Source organism: Ursus americanus, chromosome 7 (genome assembly GCF_024610735.1).
Source record: "Ursus americanus isolate L20-20 chromosome 7, mUrsAme1.1.p, whole genome shotgun sequence".
In the NCBI taxonomy this organism is placed as follows: domain Eukaryota; kingdom Metazoa; phylum Chordata; class Mammalia; order Carnivora; family Ursidae; genus Ursus; species Ursus americanus.
This window is the reverse complement of record NC_142133.1, coordinates 28,775,091-28,797,056: the sequence shown is the minus strand read 5'-3', so window position 1 is coordinate 28,797,056 and position 21,966 is coordinate 28,775,091. Positions and strand designations below refer to the sequence as shown.

Genomic DNA, 21,966 nt, shown 5'->3' with positions numbered 1-21,966 from the left:
TCAGACTATTTGGCACTTGCGATTAGATTCTCTGGGTAAATATACTTGTCTATGTCATGAAAGATAACACTTTCACACAATCAAGCAGTCCCCAGGACTTTCAGAAACAAATTGCCAATCAAAAAGTTAATAGCATGGGGTGCCTGGGTGGCTCAGTGGTTCAGTGGTTAAGCGTCTGTCTTTGGCGCAGGGCGTGATCCCGGCGTTCTGGGATCGAGCCCCACATCAGGCTCCTCCACTGGGAGCCTGCTTCTTCCTCTCCCACTCCCCCTCCTTGTGTTCCCTCTCTCGCTGGCTGTCTCTCTCTCTGTCAAATGAATAAAATCTTAAAAAAAAAAAAAAGTTAATAGCAACGCACCTACCAGAATGGACAAAATCCAAATGCTGGCGAAGTAACACAAACTCTCATTCATTGCTGGTAGGAACATAAAATGGTATAGCCTCTTTGGAAGATAATTTGGTGGTTTCTTACAAAACTAAACATACTCCTACCATATGACCCAGCAATTACACTCCTTGGTATATACCCAAATGAGCTGAAAACTTATATCCACACAAAAACCTGCACACGTTTATAGCAGCCTTATTCATAACTATCAAAACGTGGAAGCAGCCAAGAAATCCTTCAGTAGGTAAATGAATAAACTAGTATATCCAAATAATGGAATATTATTCAGTACTAAAAACAAATGAGTCCTTTTCCTCTTTAAAAAACAAAACAAAATAGGGGCACCTGGTTGGCTTAGTTAAGTGTCCGATTCTTGATTTCGGCTCAGGTCATAATCTCAGGGTCATAAGATCAAGCCCTGCATCAGGGCTTGAGATATTCTCTCTCTCTTCCCCACCCCTCTCTGTTGCCCCCCGCCAGGTGCTCTAAATAAAGAAAACCCAAAAACAGAGCTATCAAGCCACAAAAAGACATGGAGAAACCTTAAATGCATATTACTAAGTGAAAGAAGCCAATGAGAAAGGGCTACATACTCTAAGACTTCAATTATATACTTTCTGGAAAAGGCAAAACTGTGGAGACAATAAAAAGATCAGTGCTTGCTGAGAGAAAAAGGAGAGGGAGAGATGAATAGATGAAACAGGATTTTTAGTGCAGTGAATCCATTCTGTCTAACACTATAATGCTAGATACACATCATTATACATTTGTCAAAACCCATACCAAGGCGGGGGGCTCCTGGCTGGCTCAGCTGATAGAGCATGAGACTCTTGATCTTGAGGTTGTGAGTTCAAGCCCCACACTGGGCATAGAGCTTGCTTACATACTTACTTACATACATACATACATACATACATACATACATACATAACAGAATGTGCAACACCAAGAATGAACTCTAATGTAAACTATGGTCTCTGGGTGATTATGATGTGTCAATGTAAGTTTATCTACTGGAATAAATGTACCACTCAGAAGTGGGATATTAAGAATGGGAGAGGCTATGCATGTGTGGGAACAGGGAATACATGAGAACACTGTACTTTCTGCTTGATTTTGCTGTGAACTTAAAACTATTCTAAAAATTAAGTCTAGTTACATTTTTTTAAGGAACAGTAATTTGTTTCAATGATCTCCATTACCATGAAAAAATTAAATGCATGTTTTCATATCAGGAGACATACATGGTCAAAAGAAAAATTTCTATGGTTTTATTTTTTAAAGGAAGCAGAAGACAGAGTTGTTTCCCAGGAACTTACACTATTACCTTCCTCTAGCAAAGTCAAAAGATAAAAACAAGCCAGCTTAAATACAGCTTAAATACCTATCTAGCTCTTATTCTGTTTACTGCTTGTTTTCCCTGTGCAATAAAACAATTTAAACTTAGTAGACTTCAGAATGACAGCATCCCACAGGTTTTGACTATGTGAATCTGAAAAATGTCAAACTCATTAGCTAAAAGATTCTGATGGCTATTAACTTCCCAGGGAAAAATTTATACGTAAACTAAAAGTAAGGATAAAGATTAATTTCCTCCTCAAACATATGGTATCAAAACAACTTATTATTATAGAGGCGAAATGTCTTCAGTGTGTTATGAACGAAATGTGTGTATCCTCCCAAAATTCATACGTTGAAGCCCTAAGCTCCAATGTGATGGTATTTGGAGATGAGGCTTCTGTGAGGTAATTAGGGTTAGATGAAGCCACAAGGGTGGGACCCTAATTATGGTATTAGTGCCTTTATAAGAAGAGACACCATAAGGTGCCTGGGCGGCTCAGTCAGTTAAGCGTTCGACTCTTGATTTTGGCTCAGGTCATGATCTCAGGGTCATGAGATGGAGCCCCAACTTGGCCTCCACACTCAGCGGGGAGTCTTCCTGAGATTCTCTCCCTCTGCCCCTCCCCCTGCTCGTTCTCTCTCTCTCAAATAAATTAATTAATTAAATAAATAAATAAATCTTTTTTTTAAAAGAAGACACATCAGAGAGTTTGCCCTCTCTCCTGTGTGTGTGCACAAAGAAGAGGTTATTTATGCACAGATGGTAGATGCCTGCAAGCCAAAAGAAACCTACCTTACCAGCACCTTGACCTTAGACTTCCCAGCCTCCAGAAACCGTGAGAAATAAATTTCTATTGTTTAAGCTTCCCAGTCTACGGAATTTTGTTATGGCAGCCCAAGGAGGCTAAGACATAAAGGAAACCAAAAGCAATTCTACTGGCTTGTCCCAATTACAGCCTAACCCACTGACTCTTCAGGCCCATGACTTCTAGATTTATACTCACTAATTTTTTAAGTGAATTTCTTATACAATGGATACAAATTCACAATAGGACAAGAAATAAAAGTTAATATACTAAGGGTAATCAAAAATTCAGTGTTTGTACTGTAGAAACATCAACTTCACAATTCAGGATCAATCTCCCATTTTGTAGGGGAGTATCAGTTACTTTGTTTCCTTCTGCTGTACCCATGTGACCATTTTATTGTTTACTGAAAATCTGAGCTGAGTAGGTAGCAATAGGATGTGGTAAAATGTAAACTAATTAATTTTGATCCTTCTAAGCAACCTTAATAATGAATATGAAGCCTTACTGATGCAAGTATGGCAGGTCAGGTGTTTTAAACATTTTTAATCTGGAATGGTGATGTGGGTCAGTATAAAAGGACAGATGTGTACCATGAATTAAATTTTTAGGCAGAGAAACAGTGGTGGCCAAAAGAAGCCAAGGTGAAAGGTGTTTGCATTTTTTTTCTGCATTACATGACCACTTTACCACAGAAAGACATTTTGTATCTGTGGCTAAGTAAATCAGGAATTTAATCTAATCTTAAAATGAGTAAGGGTAGGCAGATCATGTGGGCTACTCACCACTAAGTAAATCTACCTGAAACACTGAAGAGCTACATCACTTGGTAGCTACACTGAAGTAGTTTATGCTTCAGATTACATAAGAAGGGTTCTCCCTAGGGATCCCTGTAGCTCAGTTAATAATCTCACTCAATTTCAGCTCAGGTCATGATCTCAGGGTCATGAAATCAAGTCCCACACTGGGCTCTGCAATGGGCATGGAGCCTTATTAATATTCTCTCCCTCTGCCCCTCCCCCCTGTGTGTACACAGACACATGATCTAAATAAAATTAATTAATTAGTTAATTAATTTTCCTTCTAAATATAAACCCAATTTTATGTCACTTACACAATCAAAACCTTCCAGTGGCTCCTTGCTACCCACAGAATAAAGTCCCAATGCATTAGCAAAGCATTCTTGACATCAGGTCCCCTTTATCGTACTGCATCTCACATGTCTAAGAGTGACCTTGCCAGTCCTTGAATTCAACACACATTTCCATATTTACATGTCTTAATGCTGTTCTCTACACAGAACCCCTAATTCTGCTTGTGGAAATATTACCTTCTAGACCAAACTTAAATGTTATATCCTAATAACTGAAATTACTTACAACTCATTGATTAGGCTTTATATTTTGCTTTTATTTTGGGGGGTTGTTTTTTTTATTTTTTATTTTTGTTTTGTTTTTGCTTTTTTGTTTTTGGTTGGGGTTTTTTTGTATATTTTGCTTTTAATTCTTATCACTCACATACAAGTTCACCTACCCCAGTAAACTATAGGCTCCTTATGAAATCTTACTCATTTTATATTCCCCCTGAGCACAATATATGCACACAGTTTAATGAATACAGGAATGAATGAAAGAATGCATACTTATTTCATCACCTGATTAAAATGAGTAACTCTGGGGGCACCTGGGTGACTCAGTAGTTAAGCTCAGGTCATGATTCCAAGGTCCTGGGATCAAGCCCCACATCAGGCTCCCTGCTCAGTGGGGAGTCTGCTTCTTCCTCTCCCTCTGCCCCCTCCCCTGGCTTGTGTTCTCTGTCAAATAAATAAAATCTTCAAAAAAAAAAAAATAATAAAATAAAATGAATAACTCTGTATCATCTATTATTCAGTTTACCCACCTAGACAGAAGAAAATTAATGATTAGGCCTAACCTCATAGAGTACTAAGAGGGTTTACAAATTAATAATGGAAAAATTTGACAAATATTCTATAAAAAGTGATGTTTTCTGTTTTCAAGTCCACTAATCAAGCCAGCTTTCAAATCTTAATATCCTGAATGTCCAAAAGAGCAACCTAGTATCTGCTTCAGCAAAATCTCTTGAGGTCACTTATCCTGAAAGCAATTTGCTACCTTCCATATTACCAAAGTCTAATTACAGAACATCAACATTAGAATTATATTAAATTACATTGTTATTCAACAAAAAGATCTACTCTGAAACAAATTTACATGCTATCCCAGAAATCATAAAAAGCCAAGTCAATGGTGATTCTATGAATTTGATTCTTAATCATTTTCCTCCACACAGATGTCTATCCCCATCTTAACCTTCTCCTACATAGGTAATACACAATCTCTCGCTAGATGCCTATAAAGGGCCTTTTAAAGTAATTATAATTAATAGCACCTCAGGAATACTCCACATTTGTTTAATTAAATTCAAGCTCCCTAAAATTCTAAAAGGAAAACAAACCAGGGGCACCTGGGTGGCTCAGTCATTTCAATGTCTGCCTTCAGCTCAGGTCTGATCCTGGGGTCCTGGGATCAAGCCCCGCATCAGGCTCCCTGCTCAGAGGGGCTGAGCTCTCTGTCTGTCAAAAAAATGAATTTAAAAAAAAAGAGAGAGAGAGAGAAAGAAAAAAAAAACTAAACCTCATAGACTTTATAGGATAATAATTACAAAGCTATAAAAAAAATAAGGTGGAAACAAAACCTTAAAAACCAGAGTAAGAATTTAATGCAGTGCCTGGCTGGCTCGTTCCATAGAGCATGTAACTCTTTTTTTTTTTTTTTTTTAAAGATTTTATTTATTTATTCGACAGAGAGAGAGACAGCCAGCGAGAGAGGGAACACAAGCAGGGGGAGTGGGAGAGGAAGAAGCAGGCTCATAGCAGAGGAGCCTGATGTGGGGCTCGAACCCAGAACGCTGGGATCACGCCCTGAGCCGAAGGCAGACGCTTAACCACTGTGCCACCCAGGCGCCCCAGAGCATGTAACTCTTGATCTTGGAGTTGTAAGTTCGAGCCCCACACTGGATGTAGAGATTACTTAAAAATAAAATCTTTTTTTTTTTAAGATTTATTTCTTTGAGAGAGAGCACATGTGTGTGCAAGCACACAAGTAGGGGGAGGGGCAGAGGGAAAGAATCTTCAAGTAGACTCCCTGCTGAGCGCAGAGCCCAAGGCAGGGCTTGATCCCACCACGCATGAGATCATGACCTGTGCTGAAACCAAGAGTTGGATGCTCAACTAACTGAGCCACCCAGGCACCCCAAAAATAAAATCTTTAAAAAAAACAAAAAACAAAAAACAGACTAAGAATTCAAGATTCTGTCTTCAGGGCAAATCTTTAGGATGCTTCCTGCATTGGGCCAGATTCCTCCAAAAAATAATCCCAGGTCAATTTTAAATGCCAAAACTCACCAAGTTTTCTAATGTCATAATACAAAACATTATAAACCAACACCTGGTCATTTTCTGTATCAAAAGAGTTATAAACCTAATTATTATCTTCCATATTTCTTCTTATACAGTCTGTTATTATAGTAAAAAGATAACAAATATAATCTTCAATTCCAAAATGCTCTGTAAAACCTATTACAAGAAAAAAATTTTATAATTAAGGGCTCAAGGGGTGCCTGAGTGGCTCAGTCAGTTAAGTGCCTGACTCCTGATTTCAGCCTCCATGCTCAGTGCGGAGTCTGCTTGGGATTCTTTCCCCCTCTCCCCGCTCATGCTCTCTATCTAAAATAAATACAATCTTTAGAATAAATAAATAAATAAATAAATAAGGGTTCAAAAAACTAAATCTCCAGTTTGTACCTATGTAATTAAGAAAACATAGTAAATTAATAAAGGAAATAAAAGAAACAGAAGCACTGCCAACTTTGGACTGCTTCTTAGAGACCAAGATGAAAAAAATTCATGCAAAACAAGTAGGTTAAGAAAGGTAAAGCAAATTAATCAAAAAAAAAAAAAAAAAAAGCTAAATTCTTTCTCCATTAAGTTAAAGGCTAATGTGTTGCTCGGAGTGTTCAATAGAAGTTCAAGATACTTCCGGGGCGCCTGGGTGGCACAGCGGTTAAGCGTCTGCCTTCGGCTCAGGGCGTGATCCCGGCGTTATGGGATCGAGCCCCACATCAGGCTCTTCTGCTATGAGCCTGCTTCTTCCTCTCCCACTCCCCCTGCTTGTGTTCCCTCTCTCGCTGGCTGTCTCTATCTCCGTCGAATAAATAAATAAAATATTAAAAAAAAAAAAAAAAAGAAGAAGTTCAAGATACTTCCAAATTACACTCTTTAGTAGTAGAAGCTCATTGTTACTGGTTTTCATTCTGCCAAATTACTTCTATCCAGTACTTTACTCATCATCTGTGTTCTTCTAGTTCTGGGTAGGACTCCTGTCTCAGTCAGCAAGGGGGAAAAAAAAATCCATCATGAAGCACAATGAATGTTTCCTTCTACTGAACACTCCAAGCAACACATTAGCCTTTAACTTAATGGAGAAGAATTTAGCTTTTTCTCAAAGAACATTTTGTGGCCAGCTCAAAGACGTAAGTGTGGGAAAGTCTCCAGAAGCAATTACAAAGTAAAAAAATACCCCTTTTTCCCTTCTTCTGCAGTACTATTGACAAACCATAAATCTTTCTCTTGGGAAAGAGCACATGATTAGTGTAGTATCCAACTCGAGTGCATAAATTAACATTTATGTAAAAAAAAAAATTACTGTTTGAGAAACAGAATTACTCAGAGGTTTTCTCATTATAACCAGAGCCCCACTGCCAGCTTAAATTCAAAAGTCTGCAATAGGAGAGGAAGTCCTGAGCCTGTGGAAATTTAAATAACTTAACAATAAAGAAAAATAAGAATGAGAAAAAAAGACAAAGAAAAATGCCACACTGGCTGTACTAGCTAATAAAGACCATTAAAAACCATTGGGCCCGCTATAAAATGTATGACAAGGGAGAGTAGAGGTATAAAACTTAAGAAGAATAATTACTTCATTATTTGTAGCCTCAAAGCAGAATGTGTCTAACGTACACAGGAGTTCAAAAGAAATACAACTCAGGGCATGGTTCCTACCTCCAGTCTATTTGTAAGGACAAAACAGACACCGGAGAAACTATACAAAAACCTGTCAAATCAACCTGTGAGTAGATAAAAAATGGTTCTCATACAATGCAATATTATTCAGCCTTGGGTTTTTTTAAAGATTTATTTATTTATTTTACAGAGAGGGAGGGAGGGAGAGAGAGAAAATGCAAATCGGGGGAGGGACAGAGGGAGGGAAAAAGAATCTCAAGCAGACTTCCCACTGAGCAGGTAGCCTGACACAGGGCTCGATCCTACAACCCATGAGATCATGACCTGAGCCAAAATCCCAAGTCAGACACTTACAGACACTTAACCGACTGAGCCACCTAGGCACCCTTTATTTGGACTTTAAAAAGAAGGAAATTTTGGAGTGCCTGGCTGCTCAATCAGTGGAACGGGTCTGATCTCGTTGTTGTAAGTTTGAGCCCCACACTGGGTGTAGAGATTTCGCAAAAATAAAATTGGGGGGGAAAAAAAGATCTTAAAAAAAAAAAAAAAAAAAAGGAAATGCTGGAGCACCTGGCTGGCTCAATCAGTACAGCATGGGACTCTGAATTTCAGGGCTTTAAGTTCGAGCCTCACAGTGGGTGTAGAGATCACTTACAAATAAAATCTTTTAAAAAAAGAAGGAAATTTTGCAATATGCAACATCATGAATGAACCTTGGGGACAACATGCTAAGTGAAATAAGCCAGTCACAGAAAGACTAACACTACATGATTCCCCCTATATACGGCATCTAAAATATTCAAATTCATGGAATCTAAGTATGGACTGGTGGTATCAGAGGTTGGGGAGAGGGGAATGGGGAATCACTAATCAGCAGGCATAAAGTTTCAATTAAGGAAGAGGAATAAGCTCTTGAGATCTGCTGTACAACACTGCACCTATAGTCAGCAATACTGTACTTAAAATTTTGTTAAGTCTTCTCATCACAATAAAGTAAAATGAAAAAAATGAATCAAAATAGTTCTCTACTTTGGTGTCTGGGTAGCTCTTGAGATCTAGCAGTCTGCTTGAGATTCTCTCCCTCTGCCTCTTCCCCTGCTCAGGCTTTCTCTCTCTCTCTTCTCTCTCTAATAATAGATAAATAAAATCTTTAAAAATATATAGTTCTCTACTCAATACAAGATACCTAATGAGAAAATGATGGTGGCTAAATTTTAAGGATAAAAAGTAGTATCCTCTATTCATAATTAAGCAAAAACTGTAAACTTTTCAATTCCCCATCAACAATAGAATGGATAAGCATATTGTAACATATTCAAACACTGATATACTCAACAGGGGTAGGCAAAATTTTCCTATATAGGGCCAGACAGTAATTATTTTAGGTTTTGTCAACCATCTAGTCTCTGATGCAACTACTTAACTACGCCCTTGTAGAGAGAAGAAACCATATACTTTATTATAAACACTGAAATTTGAATTTCATGTAAGTTTCATAGGTCACAAAAAACTCTTTAAACTATTTAAAAATGTAAAAAAAAAAAAAAAACAGTTCAACGGCTGTACACAAATAGGCAGGGGCTTGGAGCACCTGGGTGGCTCACTCAGTTAAGCATCTGACTTTATTTCCACTCAGGTCATGATCTCAGGGTTATAGATTGAGCCCCACTTCAGGATCCATGCTGGGCGTGGAGCCTGCTTAAGATTTTCTCTCTCCCTCTCCTTTTGCTCCTCCCCCACCTCCCTTTCTCTCCCTCTCAAAACAAACAAATAGGCAGGGGCCAGATTTAGCCTGTGGGTCACAGTTTGCTTACCCCTGCTCAACAGCAATATGAATGATCTGCAACTACATGCAATAATGCTGAATCTCATAAGCATATGTGTGTCTTGAGTGAAAAAAGACAGACACAAAAGAGTATGTACTGTAAGACTACATTTATATACAGTTCACACACAGGTGAAACTACACTGTGGTATTAGAAGTAAGTAAAGTGGAATGGGGCACCTGAGTAGTGCAGATGCTTGAGCCTCCAACTCTTGGTTTTGGCTCAGATCATGATCTCAGGGTCGTGAGATCGAGCCCCACATTGGGCTCTGCACTCAGTGAGGAGTCTAGTTGGGACTCTCTCTCCCTCTCCCCTTACCCCTCCCCACCCCTCAGCACTCTTTGTCTCTAAAATAAACAAAATACATCTTAAAAAAAAAAAAAAAGTAAAGTGGGGAGGACCTAGTGACTAAAAACAAGCATAAGGGGTTTCCAGGATGCTGGTAGCATTTGGTTTCTTGATCTGGCTGCTGGTTACACGGGTATGCTCAGTTTGTGAAAATCCATTGCACACATGTGATCTGTAAATACTTCTGTATGTATGCTACATCCAACAACAAGTTTTTAAAAATAAAAGTATTCTCTCTATAGAGAACTACCTAAAAAGCAAAAAATGATACAAAGATCTACTGACTTTAGGGACAGATAATTAAAAAGAATCCAAAGGGAGGCTCCTGGGTAGCTCAGTCAGTTAAGGCATCTGCCTTTGGCTCAGGTCATGATCTCAGGGTCATGGGATCGAGCCCTGTGCTGGGCTCCCTAGTCGGTGGAAAGCCTGCTTCTCCCTCTCCCTCTGACCCCTCCCCCCATGCTCTCTCTTGCTCACTCACTCTATCTCAAATAAATAAATAAAATCTTTAAAAATTTTTCAAAAAAAAAAGAAAACCAAAGATACTAAAGATATAAAATTATTATCACAGATAAATGTCTATCATTGATTTTAAGGGATCAAAAAAGATTATGAGAAGTAAAGGGAAAGATGTAAAAATGAAAACAAAAAATATATGTAAAAACTAATTAATACATTTCCTTCCATCATTCCTTTATGCATATATTCTTGCTTACTGTCAGGATACCCCTGCCTTTCTTGAATGATACATCTAGGAAATAGGAAAATTTTCTGTTTGGTTCACTGATGTTTCCAGTGCCAGACACAAGATCTGGCAGGTAGGTGCTCAATAAATGTTCATTTGAAAAAATGAACATATTTTAAACAAATGATAAATGATTTCATTACTTCTCAAGTAACATATCCTCAGGATAAACATAATGGAAATTTAAGGATTTCATAAATGGTAGCTTTGTTTAGAAATAGGTCTGTAGAAAATTGTGCAAGAATTTGGCTATACCATGATCATATGTCATGACAGAGAATACAGAATACCTTTCAGAGATAATTCCATACTGGCATACAAAAATATTAAAAGTTTATCATATATAAAGCACACATAACACAACCTATACCAAAATTTCTTCAATTTAGTATAATATGGCTTTTTTAAAAAAGGAATGAGTTGAAACAAATAATGAAGTCAAAATTTACAAAAATTACACTCTAAAAAAAAATTACATTCTAAGTTAACACAAAGCCAAAAATGAAGGTATTTTATTAGGACAAAAAAAATGATTTTCATGTTTCTGTAATTTAAAATAAGGATCCACTTCACCAGAACACACCATTGATACCTTTCTTACAGCATTTACCGTGTAATACAGAATTCTTTGACTGCGGTATTCACCTTTGTGTACAGAGCCAGATATAGCACATTATCTACTCTATAAATATTTGACAGATAAATCAAAGGTAGAAATTTTCTTTAGGGGTTCTGGGTGGCTCAGTTGGTTAAGTGTCTGCTTTGCCTCAGATCATGATCCCAGGGTCCTGGGATCAAGCCCTGCTTTGGGCTCCTTGCTCAGTGGGGAGTATGCTTATCCCTCTCCCACTAAGCCCTCCCCCACTCATGCTCTCTGTCTCACTCACTCTCTCTCAAATAAATAAATAAAATCTCCTAAAAAATTTTTTTTCTCTTTAAAATCTCTCTACCCAGAAACTCTTTCAACCCAAGTCAAGTCTGCAGATCCAGAAAGCTTTGAGAGGAAAACCAAAAATGGATCTTCAATTAAAATGGGGAGGGGGAGGTGTAAAGAGTTTTTTTTTTTTATTTATTTAGGTAATCTCTACACCCAATGTGGGACTCAAACTCACAACCCCAAGGTCAAGAGTTGCATGCTCCTCCAACTGAGCCAGCCAAACTTTTAGAACACCTCATACTAGTCATTTGATTTTCTCTCTCTCTTTTTTTTAAGTAGACTCCACGCCCAAAGTGGGGCTTGAACTCACGACCCCGAGATCAAGAGTGCTCTATTGACTGAGCCAGCCAGGCACCCCTCATACAGGTCATCTGAGCCCATTAAAATAAACTCCAGCTGGTAATCTGCAATTGCTGCTTTATCATGTGATGTCCAGTGACATAAAAAAAGTAACATCTTACCAAACAGTTGCTTGCTAATCCTTCAGAAACGTAGAAATTTATTTAGATGAGTTATCATCTAATTTCTCAAAACTGTTCAATGAGATTAGTAAAATTTAGTTATACAAAAACCAGAGACCTATAGCAAAAGGAATCTGTTTATACAGCTTTAAATTTTCCAGGAAATGGTATTTCTAAATTCAAAATATCAAACCAAGTATTTAGAATTCTTTTTGGATTAGAAATTCTTATTGTTGAGTAGCCAACTTTGTTTTCTGAACTAGAACATTAAAGAGAAAGAACATTTTAAACATTACACTGCTTCCAGCAGTGTTAGCAAGCCAATATTCTACTGCCACCTAGTGTAGAAAAGAATAGCTAAAACAAAAATGAAGACAGATAAATGAATCCTGAAAGCATGTCAGAACAAATCAATGTTTTCGATCTCTTCTATTCATGTCTCCTAATCTACACATTTCAAGACCAAATATTTTGCATTCTTTTTTTATAATCAAGTTAATTTCTTATTATTTAATATTTACTGTCTGAAATGTATAAGGGTGAAGTTCATTCTTACACTGGTCAAAAAGATATACTGCTTTACATTTTTCATTGTAAAGAGAGACCAATAATATATTAAAAAGTATCTTACACAGTAAAATCTTTCTACATTACAAAATAAGTGCAGAAACCCTAACGTAACACAAGAAAGCTCAATATTGAAAAGCATTCTAAAAAAAACTAAAAATAAATAAAACTAAAAAGTATTCTGGCTTTTTCACAAGAATGAGGTACTAGATACTCTACACAAGATAAATCTCAAACAGAAGCTGAAAATACCATTCTCTAACAATAAAAAAAATATATTACTGATGGGCAGTCAACTTAAGTCACTTTATAAACTTAATACCAAATATACTTTTAAGCTTCTGCTTTTGCTATAAATACTCTCCACAAAATTTTGCAGGTTATTTGGAAACTAGGATCAAACCGTGCTTTTAAAATAATACAAACAAATAATAAAAAACCAAAAATATACACCACAGTTTGCAAAACATTAAATTATTAGAATATTAAAAAGATTAAGTAGGGTATCCCTCTGCGAGAATTTAACATCTTCTACTTACATCATACCCAAAAACATCTCAGCAATATGTTCATTGAAACCCTCTGAAAAAAGCTTTCATCAATGCTCAGTACAAGTATACCAAATTTCTAATATTGAAAAAGAGCACACAAAAATCACTCAAAATAAATAAATTTTTTAAAAGCCAAATGCAGAAAATTATGTACTCTACACTCCCACCTTGTGTTTTAAGAAAGAGAGGAGAGACTGTTGGTAATGGGGTTCAGGGCATGCTACCCCAAAATATAGCATCTTGGCATACAGATTCTTGGAAACTGAAGTAGCTGGAGAAAAGGTAGAGCAGGAAGGTCACTCTGACCTTTTCCCCCACCCTTTTCCCCTGCAATAGGTCATAAAACCCACTTGTGAGAGATGCCCTCCCTACATCCACAAGAAAGGAGCATCCTCATCTCCAAAGAGAGACACCAAGAAGAACCCTCCAAAAAGGCCTTGCTAAGTTTTCCCCAGTTTACTACAATTAACTCTTCATTAAACCCAAAATAAAATATTCAAGTCTCTTTCTTTGGGTCTTCTTATTTTCCAATTTTTTTTTAATTTATTTATTTGACAGAGAGAGACAGACAGCAAGCACAAGCAGGGGGAGCAGCAGGCAGAGAGAGAAGCAGGCTCCCCGCTGAGCAAGGAGCCCGATGCAGGACTCGATCCCAGGACTCTGGGATCAGGACCTGAGCCAAAGGCAGACGCTTAACCAACTGAGCCACCCAGGTGAACCTGGCTCATCATTTCCTTATGAAGTCTCCTGTATCATGCAAAACTTATATGAAATAAATTTGTACACTTTTCTCTTGTTAACTTGTCTTTGTCAGTTTAATTTTCAGACCTGGCCAGGGACCCTATGAGGATCAAGGAAAAATCTTTTCTTCCCTTACACTGACTAAACATAGTATATTGTCCGTGTCAAAAGAAAATTCCTGGAAATTAAAAACATGACCAGATGAAAAATTCAATTAAAATGCTAGATGGTAAAGTAGAGGAAAGCTATCAAAAAGATTTTAAAAAAGAAATGGAAAATAGAGAAAAAAGAAAAACTAAGAATTCAGTCTAGAAGGTCTAACATTTGAAATCAGAGTGCTAGAAAGAGAGTAGAGGGGAAAAAATCATCAAAGTAGGAATACAACTTTTCCCAGAACTAAAGGTCATCATAAGTCTCCAGATTCAAAGGGACCACAGTGGCCCAAATAATGAAACAAAAGAAAACCACACAAGGAAATAAAGGATAGAAAGAAAATCCTAAAAGTACATAGAGAAAAAGGTCACATTCAATGAAACAATGCCTTCAAAACTGTGAGTCAGTATCACAACCTAGAAATATATTCTCAACCAAACTAGCAATTAAGTGTGAACTAGAATAAAGACACTTTTTCAAGACTTAAAAAGAAAAAAGTGACCTCTCATATACACGTTCTTAAGGAGCTACTTGAAAACATGCTTCGGGCTCTGAGAAGAGACACTGAAAGTAGGCTGAGACCAGCAAGATGGAGCTACTCTAAGTGTACATCTTGGACTGTTCAGGTGATGCTCTGACAGCCCATCTGGCTCTAAAGGCCATGTCAAGAAACTTAAAATTAGGTCCCAAAGCAGTCATATCCTCATCCAGGAAAAACATTATCATGACTGTAGTCAACCATATTCATGAGAAACCCTACCTTGGGACCAGAGGTAGACAACTAAAGGAAGGAGAATTACTTTTGTGCTGTCTCTGTCCTTTCTTTTCAGTTCATTGTACCTAATAAGCAGGCTTTTCCCTGCTTTTCTTTCTTTGTTCATGTTGTAGACCAGGCTAGGAACCACTCTAAATTGCCTATAATCTGCATAAATTGGCATACTCTGGCTGCCTTTTCAAAAGGTAACCACAGACTTAATGCCTATATTCTTCTTGAACTACAAATTCCACAAGGGCACGGACTACAGCTGCATCCCAAGCACAAGGCATGGCATGTATTAAGATGCTTAATAATATTTGTGGTACAAATAAATGTACAAAAATATTAATGCTGGTTATGTCAGGACATGGTATTACGTGTTTTTATACATCTCACATTTCTAAGCTTTCTTTAATGAGGCTAAATAATGCTTATTATAAAAATTAGTAATAGAGAGCACACAGGTAGCTCAATATTGGTAAAACAAACAAACAAAAAATTAAATCCAGCATTCTTCAGATGATATACCTGAATTACAAGACATACAAAACCCATATTAACACAGGTCTTTTCTCTCCAATCTAATTCTCAAACAAATTACAAATTTTCATGGCTTCAAGAAGAGAAACAGAACCAGGTGTTTAAAATAGAAATATTTTGGGGGCACCTGAGTGGCTCAGTTGGTTAAACATTGACTCTTGATTTTGGCTCAGGTCATGATCTCAGGGTCGTGAGATCAAGCCCTGTGTGGGGCTCCATGCTCAGAGCAGAGTCTGCTTGGGACTCTCTCTCTCTCCCTCTCCCTCTGCCCTTAGCCCCTGCTCATGCACACTTGCTCTTTCCCTCTAAAATAAATAAAATCTTTAAAATCAAAATATTTTTATAGCCTTTTACTATTATAAATCTTTTAGGTTTATTTATAATCTCTATACCCAACATGGGGCTCAAATTCATGACCCCAAAACCAGGAGTCATGCTATTCCAACTGAGCCAGCCAGGTACCCCTTAGAGATTTTACCTTTTTTTTTTTTTTTAAAGATTTTATTTATTTATTTATTTGACAGAGAGAGACAGCCAGCGAGAGAGGGAACACAAGCAGGGGGAGTGGGAGAGGAAGGAGCAGGCTCCCAGCAGAGCAGGGAGCCCGATGCGGGGCTCGATCCCAGAACCATGGGATCACACCCTGAGCCGAAGGCAGATGCTTAACGTCTGAGCCACCCAAGCGCCCTGAGATTTTACTTTTTTATACCAGGCCTCTACACCCAACATGGGGCTCAAACCTGGGATCAAAAGTCACATGCTCTACCAACTGAGCCACCAGGTGCCCCTTAAATCTTTTTTTAAGACTGACTTACTTACTTATTTATTTATTTTAGAGAGGGACAGTATGGGGGCAGGGGCAGAGGGAGAGGAAGACAGAATCTCCCCACTGAGTGCGGAGCCCAACAAAGGGCACAATCCCACAACTCTTAACCATCCAGGCACCCCTCTCATGCTTATCTTTTTAATGGTAATCTCCATATTTAAGCACTATCCACTCATTCACTTATTCTACAGATTTTTACTACTACATGCTAGAAACAGTATTAGAAGTTAGGAATAAAAAAGGAAAAAATAATAAAGTCCTGCCCTCTTAATGCTTACATTCAAATAGGAGAGTCAACAAATAAACAAGCTAATAAGTACATACTGTAATTTCAGGTAGTGCTAAGTATGAAGAAAAGTAAAGCAGGGTAAAAAGAGGGGTAGGGGGGAGGTGAGACTCTTTGAATAGGTCAGGAAATACCTCCCAGGAAATCGCTTTTAAGTAGAGAATGACTGAAGCAAATGATCTGAGAAAATTATTGCAGGCATATAGAAGAGCAACTGCAAAGGCCCTGAAGAGTTAGAAAGCACTTAACATGTTTAAATAAAGACAAGAAGATTAGTGTGGCTGGAAATGAGAAAATGTGAATAGAGAGCTAGGTAGGGCAGAGGTCACATAAGGTAAAAGAACTGGATTTTATTTTAAGTTTAATGTGAAGCTTTGAATATGGAATGGCTGAAAGCCAGGAAGTAAGGAGATAGGATGTGTGCTTTAAAAGGATCACTGGTTTATTTGTCAATTACATTTTAATAAACCTGGGGGTGGGGGTGGGGAAGGATCACTGGTAGCTATGCTGAGAATAGACTACAGGGGCTAAGAGTGGAACAGGAAGATGAATCCATAAGCTATTGCTTGCATTTCTAGACTTCTAAAACAGGATCTAAACAGGGGTGCCTGGCTGGTTCAGTCAGTAGAACATGTGACTCTTGATCTCAGGATCCTGAGTTCAAGCCCCAGATTGGGCGTGGAGCCAATAATAGTAAAAATTAAAAAAAAAAAAAAGGACCTAAACATATTTCTAAATTCAAATCATAAAGGAAAAGAGAAATGGGTAAATTAACTTTTGGCTATAAATTTTGACTTTTGTAGTACAGAAGTATATCAACAATAGACAAAATTCAATAGAATTTTCATTAAAAATTTTTGTTTTGGATGCTAAGCAAAATAAGTCAGTCAAAAAAAAGACACCATAGGATTTCACTCACATGAAATTAAGAAACAAAACAAAAGAGTGAAGGGGAAAAAAAAAGAGAGAGACAAACCAAGAATATAATGCTAAGCAAAATAAGTCAGTCAAAAAAAAGACACCATAGGATTTCACTCACATGAAATTAAGAAACAAAACAAAAGAGTGAAGGGGAAAAAAAAAGAGAGAGACAAACCAAGAAACAGACTCTTAACGATAGAGAACAAACTGATGGATGGGGGGATGAAATAGGAATGGGGATTACGGAGTGCACTTGTGATGAGCACTGGGTGATGTATGGAATTGCTGAATCACTGTACTGCACACCTGAAACTAATATGTAACACTGCATGTTAACTATACTGGAATTAAAATAAGGTGGTGCCTGGGTGGTTCAGCCAGTTAAGTGTCTGCATTCAGCTCAGGTCAATGATCCCAGGGTCCTAGGATTGAGCCCCAGGTCGGCTCCCCACTTAGCAAGGGAGTCTGCTTCTCCCTCTCTCTCCCTGCCCCACCCCCCGCTGGTGTGCACTCTTTCTTCTTTTCTCTCTCAAATAAATAAATAAATAAAAACTTAATTTTAAAAAACTTTAACATGAAATTTCAGTGAAGGAACATAAAATTATCACCAAAAGAGGGCAGTAGTGAATACAGAATGTAAGTACACAAAAGGTGATCTAGCTTCAATCAGTAAGATCTTTCTCTAGAATTCCAGTAAACTAGAGTAAGGAGCATCCCTTGCAAGGTTAACAGCAAATGCATATGTTATTTGCAAATGCATATCTAGAAGAAGTTGAAATTATAAATATAAACCAAAAAGATAGGTTTAAATGGCAGAGTATTTATATATGATGTCATCTCCCTAACTAACACACCACTCTAAATTTGCTGGTTTCACTACTCTTTAGGAGCTACCAAAAATAAAACTAGAGCAAACAAATGGCCAGCTTCATGTATCTACAAAGAGATGAAAGGTTTGTCCTTTTGTGAGCTATAGGTAAAGCTAGCGAGGATCAATGACTCGGCCTGCTCACCAAGTAGGGTAGGAAAACTTCCAAGTGGAAAACAGAGACCAGTACAAATGTGGCAATCAGTATATTACATCTGGGCACACAACATGAAGGTTAGAGGGAAAGACTGCAGCTCGGGATATCTGAAACACAGCCTATGAATTAATGCAGGCAGCTGGCCATAAGGAGCCTAACATGTATATTCACTGCCTGTTCCCTCTCGGGAGTTATACATCCTTTCCTCCTACCCCTATTGTCCCTCTCACTTTCACTTTCTTCACAGAACTTGATTCTCTATACATGACTGAAAGGTGTAGCCACCAAATGAGATGAGGTACTACTCCACTTTTATCCTCAAGTTTGTTTCCCTTCGCTCAGACTCCTGCATTTTTAGTATTTTCCTCTCTGCTCTTCTAGCCTGTATGTTGAATTCAAGATAGCTGAGACTCCGCAAAGACAAAAGAAAAAAATGTTTTGACTTCTGTTATCTACATGTAAAAATATATACCCTGCCCACTTTATACTCATTAGGATAGCTAGTATCAAAACAAAACAAAACCAGAAAATATCAAGTGTTGGCAAGGGTGTGAAGAAATACTCTTACGCACTGTTGGTGGAAATGTAAAATGGTACAACCACTGTGGAAAACAGTTGGCAGTTTCTCAAAAAATTACACATAGAATTACCATATGACCCAGCAATTCCACCTCTGGATATATACCCCAAAGAATTGAAAGCAGGGTCTTAAAGAGATATCTGCACCCCTGTGTTCACAGCAGCATCATTCACAATCCAATGGAAGCAACCCAAGCGTCCAATGACACGAATGGATAAAGTGTGGTATATACATACAATGGAATATTAGCCAGCCTTTAAAAGGAAGGAAATTCTGACATACGCAACATGAACCTTGATGACACTATGCTAAGCAAAGTCAGCCAGCCACAAAAAAAAAAAAAAAAAAAAGACAAATACTATATGATTCCACTTACATGAGATACTTAAGAGTATTCAAAATCATAGAAACAGAATGGTGGCTGCCAGAGGCTTGGGGGGGGGGTTGTTATGGGGAGTTAACTGTTTAATGGGTATAGAATTTCAGTTTTACAAGATGAAAAGAGTTATAGATATGGATGGTGGTAATGGACGCACAACATTATGAATGTATTTAATACCACTGAACTGTACACTCTAAAATGGTTATAAATTTTTTTTTAAGATTTATTCATTTATTTTAGAGAGCGAGAGATCGTGAGCAAGGGGAGAGGGGCTGAGGAAGAGGTGGAGAGAGAGTCCTAAGCAGATTCCCCACTGAGCAGGGAGCCCGATGCCAGGCTCGACCCCACAACCCTGAGATCACAAATCTTATTTGCTTTTTATATTTTCTTAAAAATTAGAGAGATGTTTATACCTCAGTGTTGCTTAAAAGGTAAATGAAGATTGGAACTAGATGTCATCTAGAACCCAGTTTCAGCCCTAAGTCAAACAATCAAAGGCTTTTTCCCCTGGTATCTCAATTGGCTATGCAGAGGCTGTGCTGCAAAGCACAGGCAAATCTGTTCTACACCCAACACCAAGTGAGCCATGCCAGCTCTTCCACCCAGAATTACTCAAGAAAACTGAAGTATTCCATCCTCAGGCAGAAGACTGAAAGCAGAAAGAGCAATACGTGGGTATTATTTAGCAATATATTTAAAAGTAAGAGAAAGAGTTTCCAGGCAATGTCTTCTCTGGGTAGCCTGCAATTTTTACCTCATAACCAAAACAAATAATCATGTTGTCCACCTAGAGAGCAGTTGCCTAAGACACTGCCTACACACGTGCTGTTCTTCCCTGGCCTGCAGTCCCTCACCCTCATCCCCCTTATAGGCTTAGCAAACACCTCAAAAACCCAGGTTAGAAGCCAAATTCTCTAGGAAACCTTTTCTGACCAGTAGGCGAATAAGATTTGATAGAAACAAAAGGCATTCATTAGTGTTCATGATATCAATTAAAATTAGAATAGGGGTGCCTGACTGGCTTAGTTGGTAGGGCAAGCAACTCTTAATCTTGGGGTTGTGAGTTCAAGCCCCACATTGGGTATAGAGACTACTTTAAAATCTTTAAAATAAAATAAAACTACTCAGAATGTCTAGGATCACACCTGAGACAATACCTCTAATATTTCTATGAGACAGTCCATTTACTTTTTGTGAAAAATTGTTTTGCCTTTGTTTTCCTGGATTCAAATCCTATAAGCAAAAGCAGTTGAAAAAAAGAACTGCCTCTTAAAGCCTAAGCAGTTTTGAAACAAACAGATGAAAAAAACATGAAATTTCAACACTGCCTTTAATTAAAGTGATTTTAGACTGACTAGACTTAGACTCCCTGAGCCTGTTTCCTAGTCTTTAATACGGGTGTCCGCCTAGTAGAGTTCCTAACACACAGAAGGTCCACAAAAATCGAAAATCATTTTTATTGTCTATCTCTAGAGTATACTTCGGCACTGGATTCATTCCTATGATAGCTCTCAGTCTGAAACAGTGTTGTTCAACGCCGCAGGTAACTACTGGTCACTTGAAATCTGGCTAGTAAAAAATGATATGTGCTTTAAGTGTAAAATACAATATTTCAAAGACTAGGTGAAAAAATACAAAATACCTTATTAACATTTTGTATAACGATTACATGAAAAGAGATAATACTTTGGATACACTGGGTATCCAAAGAAATAAAACTAATTTCATCTGCTTCTTTTTCACTTTCTTAATGTGGCTTTTAGAAATTTTTAAATTATATGTTTACTCTCATTACATTTCTACTGGACAGGCTGGCTTATACCTTGACTTCAAGCTAGTAAATGCGCTCTCTTAACCATACCGTGCACTGCTTGACAGCGGTTCACTCCGGCGAGCCCACCCGCTATCTCAGCATACAGTGGCTCACTTTAACACTCCCCACTTCCAAAACCCGGGAAAGCTAGACTTCATAGATCTTTCATTTTTAATTTTAATCTGGAGCGCACAGACCCGCCGAAGCAACTCGAAATTGCTGCCCACACAACAACAGAGAAAAAGTTGAGGAAAAACCCAGAGTCCTCTCCGGTTCGTATCTGCTGCGGGGCTGGGAGCTTGGGCAGAAAGGGGTCACCCTTAAGAAAGTGAGAGGAGGCGATGGAGCGAGCGCCCCGGATCTGAAGGAACATATGTAGAGCCCACGGAGTCGAGGTATAAGGAGGACAGCCTTTTCACCTTTTGGGGAGCCCAATCTGAGGGCGGAGGGGAAGGGGTTGGGCTCCGCAGCCGCAGCTGCAGGGACGACCGGTACCTTAAGAATCCCCCTCATCTTCGCCAGAAAGGGGCGGAACTCCTCCAGCGACACCTCCGGATAGAGCTGGCTCCGCAGCAGCTCCTCCGTGATACCTTGGTGCCCATGGAAAGCTTCCTGGGCTAGGCCGCTCAGCAGCCCGCTCAGAGATTTGGAGCCCTCAAGCTCGCCCGCCATCGTCAGCGGCACCCCGCCTCCCAACAGCTGAGCGCGGCCCCCCGCTACGGCATCCGGGATGGGCCTAAATGGCTTGGGCAAAGGCGCACGGGACAAATGGCAGCGAAGTTCCACTAGAGGTCGGTATTGGCAGCTACCAGCTTTGCTCCGCAAAACCCATCCCCTTAGGTTGCCTCCAGAGAGCTATCCATTCGTTCCAGAATCACTTAGGCTGATTCCCTTCATCACTCCAGGGCCTGCTGAAAGGAAAGATCACTTT

General features: G+C 38.6%; 1 protein-coding gene across 3 annotated transcripts in view; it reads right to left on the bottom strand.

The window, feature by feature from the left end:
- COMMD1 (copper metabolism domain containing 1) overlaps nt 1–21,744 on the bottom strand; it is a 220,264-nt gene extending 198,520 nt beyond the window's left edge. For 2 of the 3 annotated variants that reach the window (XM_045788062.2, XM_045788061.2), the window contains exon 1: nt 21,531–21,742. In XM_045788062.2, coding sequence (XP_045644018.1) covers nt 21,531–21,707 — 177 coding nt within the window. In that variant the 5' untranslated portion in view covers nt 21,708–21,742. Of the gene's footprint in view, nt 1–21,530 lie in introns of all 3 variants that reach the window. The other variant, XM_087863429.1, reaches the window with a different exon arrangement.
- Between the last annotated feature and the right edge of the window lie 222 nt (nt 21,745–21,966).